General features: G+C 34.5%; 1 protein-coding gene across 1 annotated transcript; it reads left to right on the top strand.

The window, feature by feature from the left end:
- Positions 1-8,275: 8,275 nt before the first annotated feature.
- On the top strand, positions 8,276-10,631 carry LOC115412541 (outer dense fiber protein 3-like). Its single transcript, XM_030125102.1, has 6 exons — positions 8,276-8,468; positions 8,562-8,765; positions 9,641-9,742; positions 9,841-9,962; positions 10,273-10,413; positions 10,514-10,631. Exons 1-6 carry the CDS (start codon positions 8,330-8,332, stop codon positions 10,601-10,603), a joined length of 798 nt encoding a protein of 265 aa, XP_029980962.1. The 5' UTR covers positions 8,276-8,329; the 3' UTR covers positions 10,604-10,631.
- The last annotated feature ends 1,746 nt before the right edge of the window (positions 10,632-12,377 follow it).

Genomic DNA, 12,377 nt, shown 5'->3' with positions numbered 1-12,377 from the left:
ACTCTTCCTGGCATTGACACTAACTTCATATATATACTGACAGTCAATAGAAACTTTGAGGTAGAAATGTATGCATTTGTCTACTTGTAGGGGGGTTGTAATTATTCATTGTGGATTTATTGATGACTTAGTGCTCGGGTAGTTGAGATAATGATGAGTTGTCATCTTGTCACAGTTCATTGCACATGGGTTGGTCTCTTTGCAAAAGTGGACCAAATACACATTGAGCAATACTCAGTGGGGATCTGCACAATTTGAGGATTGGTTTTGAAGGCCTATATAAAGGCCCAAAAACGGCCACCATTGTTAGTCCAGTGAACAGCATCATGCCACGTCTATTACATTAACAACGTCTCCGGGCACTGGGTATGGTGGAGGCCGGTTTGAACTACAGTGATATAGCCAGGCGTATGTATGGGCTGTTCCCAACCCACAATCAGAAACCTGGTTGAACGCCACAACACCACAGGCTCTGCTGATGATAGACCACGTCCAGGGCAAGAGAGAGTGACAACTCCTGACCAGGACCGCTACTGTTGTGACTTTGTGTTTGGCAGGTGCCATTTTCTTTTGTTAAGTTTTTTGTTTTGAAATCATTCTTGAAACTTTAGATTTTTGTTTCTGTATGCCAATATCCTAAAGAAATGATTCATATGAAAAAATTCCAGTTTAGGGCTTCAAAATAAAAAATTATGTCGAAAAATATGGTCTCAAAGTTTTCATATATATAATTATCATTATTAGATTTTTTTACATTTTCAAGAACAGACAAAAGATACATCGCAAAACTGTCATGTAACTCTTGACTGAGTATTGTATTATACAGTATTGGTGTGCCTGAGCAGTTTTGATTTATCATTACTATACTTTGTTTAATTTAATTTTATTTATTTCTCTTTTTTTGTAACATTTAAAGTGGGAATTTTTTACTTGTTTATTTATTTATTTATTTAGTTAGTTAGTTAGTTAGTTAGTTAGTTAGTTTTGTCTTTCCTGTAATCTAGAGGGGATGTGTGCCAGGGTAGGGAGGTTTGCTCAGCATGTTGTCTATTTGTTCTTGTTACTTCTTTTGTGTTGTCTGTCTTGAGTTTTTTCCATATTTTTTTTTCCTTTTGTGCTATTTTTGTCTGTTGTTTTGCTTTGTTACATCTTTTACTTCATCTTGTCATGTCATTTTTTACATAACTTTTGTGTTTTACATTTCGGTTTTTGGCATTTTCATCTTATCACATCTTTTGTGTTGTTTTTTGTCATGTTATGTAATTTTTCCCATTACATCTTTTACATAATTATTGTCTTTGGGGTTATTTTTGTCCCATATTTTACGTTTTTATTGTATTGTAGGTCATTTTCATCATGTTAAATCCTTGTGATTATCTTTATGTTGTTATGTCTTCTATAACTGAAGAGTCTCCTCTTCATCATACATTTGTAAAGTTTTCCAGAGACCACCCTTATTCTATTATTATCACTTTTACTTTGCCAATTTGTGACTCAAAGGTTGAGAAAGGCAGCTGTAAAAAAAAATGTATCCCTACTACAAGTAACATCCAGCTTTGTTATTTTTTCAAGTAACCTTTTTGTCTTTTATCAACAGCTGTTCACATTACAAATAAGGTGGATCACATAGAGAACTGAGGGTTAGTTGTTGTCAGTGGAAGCTAAGGGGAAACACCACTTTATTAGCATCTAACGAGAACATTTAGCAGTGAACCTATAAGTAGACACTCACTAATTTACACCGTGATGTGACCCAGGGCAGAGTGTGTGTGTGGGTGGGTGTAAGAACAGGTTATTTAGCTCTTATCTCTTAGTGATGTGTAAAACTGAATATCAATCATGGTTATTCTCACTACTTTTTGATCGTGCCGATGACAGCCAATACCAGTAATGTCTTGTCTGCTTTATGAATTTTAATTTCGTCTACCAGGGACTCCTCAGATCCGTCTAGTATAACAGCACTATGTGGCATTCAGTAACTCGATGACTTCCATTTGTCCATCAGCAGGGTAACACCAAAACTACTGCACTGATTTTAATGGACCTCAGAAGAAGGGCCGTAAATGTTGTAACAGATCCATAAAAAGAGGTGGAGGCAGAAAGTATTTTTCACTTTAATTTTTAACGACAGAGTATTGATAAATACTAACTTCTTCTTCTTCTTCAGGCTTTTCCAAGTTGATGTATATCTGATTTTAACTCTTCTTAATTTTTTAGTTGCCTAATATTTTGTTTATTAGGGGGTTAATTCAGTTTGAATTTCAAGTAGCGGTTTATTTATGTAAAACTGCTATGATCTATTTCTTCTTTGGTTTTTACTTTGTCTTAACCTCCTAAGACCCAGGAAATGTCAGCAAAGTACAAGTTTTTTTTGTTTTTATTAAATAAGTGCCTATATTGGAAACATCATGATGCAACAGTTCTTTCAGATGCAGTTTTTACAATTTTTAAGGAATGTCTTTTGTGTTTGGACAGTTTTCTTTTCTTTTTTTGTGTGTTTTTGTTGTGAAACTCTTAACCACAAATGTGGACAGAAAACCCATAGCTGGGTCTCACGAGGTTAAAAATGTTCAGTTAAGTTTTTCAGATTAGATTTTTTATGCTCAACAACTTGAAAAAAAGTGTCACGTCTGATAATAAATGAATCACCAGCCAGAACCAAATGACAAATAGGGGGAAAAAATAGCCCTTAACTTGCAGTTGTTAGTGGTTTAATAATAGATGCCTGTGGTTCAAGAAGAGTGGACTGTTGTGTTGTCTGTGGTCTATCTTATCAACACATCGATTTATACTGTATAAATCTACATATCTATATCTTGAAAAATAGAACTATTTGTATTAACCCATAAAGACCAAGTGCTACTTTTATGTCAGTTCCCAAATGAAATTATTTATAGTATTATCTTCTGTATTTTCTGTTTTATCAGTATAAATCATGTATTTTCCTATATTGTATTTATTGATAATGTAAATGTTCATAAAAGATCAGATTAAAGTTGAGGATTATTATATAAAACAAGAAAAGCACTCGGAGAGCACAGACCTCTGCTAAGGCAGATCAGTGCCCCCCCCCCCGATTACCACCAAAATTTAATCGTTTCTTCCTTGTGCCAGTATCAATATTTCCTGAAAATTTCATGAAAATCCGTCAATAACTTTTTGAGTTATCTTGCTACCAAACAAACAAACAAACATGCACACACGCACACAAAGCAAAGCGATCACAATACCTCCTGGCAGAGGTTAAAAAAACACAGAGAAAACTGCAGAAAAAGTGACTTTTTCAGTAAAATATATCACTAACTCAACATAAACCAAGCATTTCCATGCACTGTCACTGATTCAACTCCATGGGTTTTATTGGTGAATCAATGTTGTAGAAGATGACAGTGTTTCCATGTTCAGTACGGAGCCTCTGAAAGTCCAAATGGGTCATATCTGATGACCATGAAAAGATGACAAACTACATTTAACATCAGTTATTTACATGAATTGATAGGATTAATAGATCAACAGGTATTGAACCATTTAAATCAGCAGATGTTTTTGGTCAGTGATGGGTATTTGAGTCCTTATGGGTAAAGTGCTGTTACAAAATGCCTTTACTTTACTTAAAAGTTTCAAAATTACTTCATTATGATTCAAAGTATAGCTAACTTTTGCACTAGTAGTTCAGTCTTGCTTTATGCAAACACATTTAATATGAAGAATGTATAAGGAAAAGAAACAATTATCATAGAAATCAGATTATGCCTAATGTACACCATATAATATTGGTTACACACCACCTGTGGCTAGAAATATCTATTGTTCAGACATGTTTAATAACCTCTGAATAGCTAATCTTACACATTTTAGATTCTTATTTGTTCAGCATTTGTTATATCACAGATGCCTTGAATATGCACAGGCTCTGTTGTGAATGTTACGACACCTTCATGTTCTGTATATTGATTCATCACGGAAGCCAGTTTGCTCTAAGCCAATAAATGCCTCCAATTTAATATAAACCAAGATTCATTTATGAATTTATGAATCACTATGAAGAGAACTTTATGAGGATTCGGAGTTGACATTAAACATTCTGTTAAATCCATCCATTTTTAGACGAAGCAAATGTAAAATGGTATTATATTGTGTTTCACTTTTACTTATAAAGGTTAAGAAAATTAAACTGTATTTGAACAACAATTCAGAGTGGAACATCTAAGAATAAAATAGAATATATGGCCATCAGTTACGTAAACATATTTTTGCAATGAAATGAATATGATGTAATAGATTTTAAATTAATGAAAAGTAGGCCTACATACAACACCCTCAAACCAAATCAACTTCACTAGAAAAGCAGCTGCTGGTGTTTTGGGTCAAATTTGGAAAGATTTACTTTAAAAAGTTTTCCACATTTTTGGAGAAATGTACTGAACGCTGGGAAAAATGGATTGTGTATGAACCTTGAATACTATGACCATGACTGTACCATGATGTTTGTGTAAATGAATATTTGATTTTAACTCTAACACTCATGATGATCTCATGTTCTTTGCTTGAATATGCAATAAATTAATTAATTAATTAATTTTAAAAAATGTACAGTTAATCACTTCTCAAGAAATTTATTAGATGTCATTTGGAATCTAACAAAAATAACTGATCTCTGTGGTTTAGAATCAAGAACTTTTGAATTTTCGAAGTATGATTAAACCTTAGTAACTTTTCCAAAATGATTTAAAACAAAGAAATAATATCAGGTAGAAATTTCCAAATCCTTAAAATCAGTGAGTATTTTTCACCCTTTCACTTCTGTTATGTGTGTGTTTATTATTAGATTTCTTTCTACAGCGCCGGCTTAAATTTAACGGGAAAATGATGTAAACATGATTAATTCAACTTAATAATCTGTTTTTATTTATTCAGTATGTGTGTAAATATTGAATCACTAGCTGCTATCTGGTTCTCCAAAAATGCTGTTGTCATACTGTAAATGTGCAAAGTTTCATTTAAAGCCTAAATCTAAAGCAGCACTACTTTAACCATGAATGGAAAATCTGCTGAAAATCTGCTGGTCATGTGCTTTGGACGCTCCTGTTTGTCCAGCAGATGGTGTAAGAGTATCCACAATCATAATTTCTTTGACAGACAGAACTGTGCAAAAATCTTAGTCTCACATTAGGTTTGTTGGTTTAGTAGTTTTTATGACCGCACATGTGCATTTCTCAAACTCTGTATTTAGATACAATCTGGAAATATGGAAAATACTGTATATAGCAGTAGAAGCAAACAGCTTCTATAAACCAAAATGGTGTTTTGTTTTGTTTTTTTCTTCAAAGTGGTGGTATTTAGTGTGTCTTCCCTTTACACTTAGCATGTCTTTGACTATTTTGTCGAAATTTACTGTGAGAATTTTCTGATATTTTATACCAGGTTTTATTCAACACATGTCAGATGTTCCTAGTGTTTGTGTTGCTTCTTGTTATGAGGTCAGGGGTCACACTAAATAGTCACTTTAACCTTCAGAACCCATTTAGGTCCGGTTTTGTTGGGCCTTTAAGGTTATGCATATATTTTATTGATGTATGTGAAGTAAATAGAATGCTAATTTCATCCCTGCACAAATAAAACTGCTAAATGTGACCTATATACCAGTGTTTACATACTGCACAATGCACTGTGATTATGCTGACTATTTGGTTCTACTTGTTTTTTTTTACTTTCTTGCTACTGTTGCACTGAAATTTGTGCAGTTATTTATGCCACCTACATCAGTTACAATTGTTATGCACACTAACAGGCCAATTCCATCCCATTATCATTACATCACCTACAGTTATATTTGTGCAGATGTTGGTCTATCTCGTCTAAAATGTGTAGAGATAGACTCGATGTTTGATACAGATACAGATGTTTGTGGTGTCTTGTTTTCTCTATTATTCTGTGGGGCTTAAATTACTTTCTGGGGACAAATAAAGACAAAAATGTAGATTTTTGCATTGTAATGTATGTCAGAAAAGTTTTCTCTATTTAAAATACTTTATTTAGAATACTGTCAGGTATGGGCGGCAATATGTTTCTGGCAATAAAAGGTAAAAAAAAAAAAAATCCAACATCTGCCTTTTTTTTTCCAACTTTATTAACAACATTTGAGTGTACAGTACAACATTTTAAACAAACAACAAGATGTCAAAAGGGAGAAAGCATTTGAACATATAAGTTTAAGAAAATAATGCATAATACAAAGCATAATATATAAATAATAGTAAAAAAAATAAATAAATAAGGAAATAAATAAAAAATAATAATTCTGACAAATGTAAATAAATAAATAAATAAATAAATAAATAAATGCAACAGAGAGTTCAGTCATTATTAAAAAAAAAAAAAAAAAAAGTTTATAAATAGCCAAGGGGTTAGTGCTTTTTTTTTTTTTTTTTTAATGAGTTCCAAAGATTTAATATAATTCCAAATTCTAATAGGAAGATTTTAAAATTTGGGAGTGTTTTAGTATATTTGTTTTTATGTATATGAGATTTTCCCAATAATATGAACAAATTTACAATAAATTCTAGATTGTTAGTATCATATTTAAAATAAGTAATTACATTTTGGGATGTTATATTTATTTTATTGTTACTTTTAGATATGATATAATTTTCCATTTTGGACCAAAAATTAGAAGAAAAATCCAACATCTGGCCCATCACGGAAGTATGAAGGCAGTGACGCATTACAGCGTTAGAAACGCACGTACCTATGCGTCCGTAAAGTGAGCATAAATGCGCCTTAAACATGCCTGTCAAAGAAACGTCTCTATGGCAACATCGTCGTGGTGAAGGTTACAAGCTGTAAACATTCTGCGCTGATTTCTACGAGACAACTTTGAACAAAAACAAAGACTCGCATTTTACGAGGTAAAACTCTTTATCCGTTTTCTTTTTAACTGAAAATAACTGGAATCACAGATTTTATGGCTTACATTCTTGGAAGACAACTTTTAATTTTGTTACAGGTTAACTGTTGTAAGAACATATTTTACACTGGTATGGCATGAAAATAATTACAATTTAACAAGAAATGATTATTATACATGACAGTAAGTTTGAGTGTAACCAGTGTAAGTTGATGGTAACCTCTGCAGTCACTTTGTCTGCTGGTGTAGACCCACAGGAACTACAGTCAGTACAGTCACTGCTGGACTCACTAGCCTATCAGCAGTGTACTGCCTTTGCACACGTTACAGCTAAATAATATTTAACTTTTGAAATTATTAACTACTAATTTTGAATTACATTTTTGTCTAGTTTTAGTTTTGTTTAGTTTTAGCTAACTTCTCGGTTCACAACCCACCAGCTCAAATGAACACAGGCTTTTATTATTATGATTTTATAATAGTAAATCATCATCATCATTTTCAGTCCCACTTCAGTGTTTGTGGAACACATCCAAAATCCTTCTGCATACTGTAGATCACACACATTGAAACACCAGTGAAACTAAAGAAAGACTATTGTTCTCAGGCTTTAAGAGTATCAAAATATCTCAAACTACAAAATCAGATTGTGTTCCATAATCCATCCATCCATTTTCTTCCACTTATCTGGGGATGGGTCGTGGAGGCAACAGTCTAAGCAGGGGTGCCCAGACTTCCCTCTCCCCAGACACGTCCTCCAGCTCTTCTGGGGGGATCCCTAGGCGTTCCCAGGCCAGCCGAGAGACATAGTCTCTCTAGCGTGTCCTAGGTCTTCCCCGAGATCTCCTTCCAGTGGGACATAACCGGAACACCTCCCCAGAAAGGCGTCCAGGAGGCATCCGAAGTAGACGCCCGAGCCACCTCAGCTGGCCCATCGAGATGGTGACTGGTGACTGAGCTCCCCACCCCATCTCTGAGAGTGTGCCCAGCCACCCTATATGGAGGAAACTCTTTTGACCGCTTGTATCCAGGATCTTGTCCTTTCGGTCAGGACCCAAAGCTCATGACCATAGGTGAGAGTAGGAACGTAGACTGACAGGTAAATCGACAGCTTCGCCTTTTGGTTCAGCTCCTTCTTCACCACGACAGACTGATACAACGTCCACATCACTGCAGACGCTGCACCGATCCACCTGTCAATCTCACATTCCATCCTTCCCTCACTCATGAACAAGACCCCAAGATACTTGAACTCCTCCACTTGGGCCAAGGCCTCTCCACCAACCCGGAGAGGGCAGACCACCTTTTTCTGGTCAATAATATCATTTCATTTTTAGTTTGTTGTGAACATTTCCAAGAAGGTTTCTTTTTTCTGACAAGGTGGTGATAATCTCTGTAAGACAATTGTGACATGAATAAATTATGTTTGACATATATTTTCACAAAGTAATGACAAGTGCAGATCCTTGGGTTGGGACATGGAGACCCCACAGACCGAAGGGGCCCATAGCTGCCCTCTATGGAAGCCCAGGGCCAAAGTATGCACTGCCTGGTCTCACAGGTAAAGCCATTAATGCATTTTCAGTACCTGTGGTAGTATTAGATGTGTTGTTATTATTACTATCAACACTGTTTGTCTGTTTATTCCATAAAGGTGGTGAAAGGCATGACCCCACTAAATACAAAGCACCCGTGTTCGGCTTTGGGACACGACATGAGCTGCCCAGTTTTAACTGCTCTCCTGGACCAATGTACCTCGTCCCAGCTAATGTCAGCAAAACAGGCAGAGATGGGACGCCTGCGTTTTCACTTCATAGCCGTCCAAGGAGTCCAAAAGTGTCCCAAACCCCTGGACCAGGTCAGCAAATCCCTTTCATGTTAAATAGATCATAAAAAAAAAAAAAAAAAAACATCGCTGGAGATCAGCAGCAAAATGAGAAATATCATTTTTACTAATTTAATTAAGATAGAGAGATAGAGACAAAATATTTTACATTGATAGAATTAGAATGAAGCTATTTTAAACATTTGTGAAGTCCTGGGTTTAAGAACATGGGATTATAGAAGAAATTTAATCACTTAACCCATAAAGACCCAAACATCCAGTGGCGACCAAAACTATTCACTGATATGAAATGTTAAATACCAGTTGATATACTAATCCTGTCAATACATGTAAATAATTGGCGTAAAATGCAGTTTTTCATCTTTTCATGGTCATCAGATATGACCCATTTGGATGTGCAGAGGCTCCATAGTTACTTTGGAAACACCATCATTTTACACCATCATTTTCTACAACATTGATTCACCAGTAAAACCCATGGAGTTGGATCAATGACAATGGATGGAGACACTTATTTTGTGTCCAGTTAACAATATATATTGCCGAAAAACAATTTTTTTCTTCAATTTTCTATGTTTTGGATAAAATAACCCTCAACCTTAATCCGAGCTTTAACGAACATCTACATAATTTGTGAATTAAATGTAGGAAAGTACCTAATTTTCACTTAAAAAAATGCTAGATACAGAGTGTAATATTGGAGTAAATGGTGATTAATCACTTGAGAAAGGTTAAAAATAGAGAAAAAATCATTTGAGAACTGCCACAAAAATAGCACTGGGTCTTTATGGGTTAAATCAGTACTCATTACATTAATGCAACCTTAGCAGTGGTGCCACATTGCATTGTCTTATCATCAGTTTCTTTGTATCGTGTTCTGGTTTCAGGCCATTACTGCCCGGAGCGTTCAGGCAAGTCAATCTTCCGCTCTTGTCCAGCTTATTCTCTGTGTGGGAGGAGCAAAGACATGTCATGTGACAAAACACCAGGTAACATATTCTGTTTGGTTTATAGCTTTACTTGATCTGTGGCGTTTCCATAACAAAAAGAAATAAGAAGGTGCTCCTACCCTTCACTCATGCCGCAGGGCCAGCCTCTTATAGTCTGCCCACTGGACTGGGGGGTAAAACACTGGTCAGCTCTGCAGCTCCTGTCTATTCAATCAGTGGCCGAAGTAAAATTGGAGGCTTTGATGAGGACCTGAAGAAGGTAGATAAACAACACTTATATTTCTTCATGTAAAAATAACGGTGAGGTACATAATGAAAAATGTATTGACAATTCTTAACTCTTCTTTGCTTTGGAAGTGTGTCTAAGTGTTTTATGCCAGCTTTAGGATCCAAACAGCAAAAAAAAACCTCCAATTAATTAAAAAAAAAAAAAAACAGTATCATATAAGTCAAAGCTAAGCCAGCACAGTTGGTTTCTAATGTGTTTTGAATTGTACTTCATGTAATAAAACAATAAAAGAAATTACAAAAATCCTATGCTTTACAGTCTTGTGTGTTTGTGTGTCCAGACTCCTGGTCCTGCTGCCTACAAAGTTGTGGACCCTTGTGTTTTCAAGAGTAAACCTCCTCAGTACAGCATGACAGGCCGCAATTTCACACCTAGTATGGGCACAAGAACACCTGGACCTGGATCACACCATCCAGAGAAGGTAAAAATCCCTCTCTTTTTTACTTGTACAACTGGTCTTTGATTACCTCAGAAATAAATGTATTTGTTCTACTTCTTCACTGACATATTTTTCTTCTTAGGTGACCTTCACAAAAGCAAAAGCACCATGCTTTTCTTTTGGACTGCGACACTCCCAATACATCTTACCTGTCCCAAATGTGGCTGAATAAAGTCACATATATTCTCATCTGTAAAATGGGAATACTGTCTCGGCAGTTCTTATTTTTCTGTTGTATTGATGCATACTGTCTTGTGCTGCTGTACACATTTGAATTACCCCCTTGGGGGATAAATAAACTATATCTTATCTTAAAGAAAAGCTGCACATGGTTATTGAGATCATATGCAGATAGTAGTTGCCCATTTTTAGGGGGTCTTAGTACATTAACATTTTGTCAGGTGTATGAAAACTATCAGTATTTCAGGAAAAAAAAAACAAAAACATCACCATTATACCGCTGTTGTTTGCATAACTTCTTTATTTGATATTTTTAGGAACTGATATTGTAGAAAGCAAGACTGACACTGGTGACATTAATGATTTCTCTTTAGTGTTAGGTACCATGCCCAGTAACAAACCCCAGTAGACAATAACTGATAGTAAATATATAGACTGTCAACAGATGTCAGATAAATGAAAAAGAATGTACCAGAAACCATTAAACAGTTTTATCCAAAAAGTGAACATTGCATTATCACTGGCCTTAGAATGTTTTTTTTTACAGTGACTGAATGAGTTGTTGCTCCATGTAACAGATTGTTCCAAATCTACAAACGAAATGAGGGCTATATATATCTTTTTTTTCAGCTTTATTGAAAATGTATATGTATACAAATCATGGAGAAATTTTGAACAAACATCAAGATGTCAAAAAGAAAAATCGTCCAAACTAATAAATTAACACAACGCAAAGACTTACAGACACAAAGAAGGAAAGACAAATAATGATAATAATAATAACTTAAAATATAAAGATCTGAGAGCTATCTATCCTTTTTTTTAGAGCTACGTATCTTATTTTTTAAACCTTCATTTCAAAGGTTAAAGTTAACAAAGATCAAACATACAATCAACAAGACCATAATAACTTATAACAATCTTAACATACAAACAAAAACAAACAAATACATACAAAGGGATTCTTAAACATTAATACTCTTTAAAAGGTTCTTCATATAGTTTGACAGTCTTATCACATTTGGGGGAGTCTATAAGCTTAATACTGCAAATGTACTGTTCAAATTCAGAGTCTGTGTAAACTGGGGGTCATTTTCAACACTTAACATTTATGGATATGGAATTTATAAAATAATATTAATAAGTTAACAATGTACTCAGTGCTGCTCTCTTGATGAATAAAACATGTAATAACAGACTTACAGTCAATTACAATGGGATGTCTGACTTTACACAATATATATCTTTCCAATTCAGTCCAGAGGTTAATAGAGTGGTTGCATTGATAGAATAAGTGTATTAATGTTTCAGTCTCATTATGACATAAGTGAGATTTATTTTCTAGAGCTAAGAATTTAGATAGATAAGCATTAGTACATATTGTGCAAAATCTTGACAGGAATCTCTCTTATCTCATTGTTGATGCAGTATTTGTATGGTAACATCCATGCTCTTCGCCAATCAATATATGAAAAGACATTGTCCCAAAAAGCCTTCCCTCTTGGAGTTATTTTTCGCCTTTCAATGAAAGTATTTCTTATCTGTTTTTTCTTACGTTTAGAATCCAAATTGTCAATACCATTAATCATTGAATGAGAATCTATTCTTATCACTTCTTGAAATTGAAGATGACTTTTCATAAGAGAGCTATGTATCTTTTTTTAAAAAAAACAAACTTTTTTTAGATATCAGTTTACAAATATTATCAAACATTTAACACAACACAATTCACACAATACGTGAGAGGTGATACAGATACAAAAATA

This window comes from Sphaeramia orbicularis, chromosome 21 (genome assembly GCF_902148855.1).
Source record: "Sphaeramia orbicularis chromosome 21, fSphaOr1.1, whole genome shotgun sequence".
In the NCBI taxonomy this organism is placed as follows: domain Eukaryota; kingdom Metazoa; phylum Chordata; class Actinopteri; order Kurtiformes; family Apogonidae; genus Sphaeramia; species Sphaeramia orbicularis.
The sequence above is the reverse complement of the archived record's forward strand: the minus strand, read 5'-3'. Positions and strand labels throughout refer to the sequence as shown.

Coding starts and splice junctions, on each gene's coding strand:
- LOC115412541 (XM_030125102.1), top strand. CDS start 8,330: ATGTTTGACATATATTTTCACAAAGTAATGACAAGTGCAGATCCTTGG. Junction 8,469..8,561: donor TGCACTGCCTGGTCTCACAG/GTAAAGCCATTA, acceptor TATTCCATAAAG/GTGGTGAAAGGCATGACCCC. Junction 8,766..9,640: donor GTCCCAAACCCCTGGACCAG/GTCAGCAAATCC, acceptor TTCTGGTTTCAG/GCCATTACTGCCCGGAGCGT.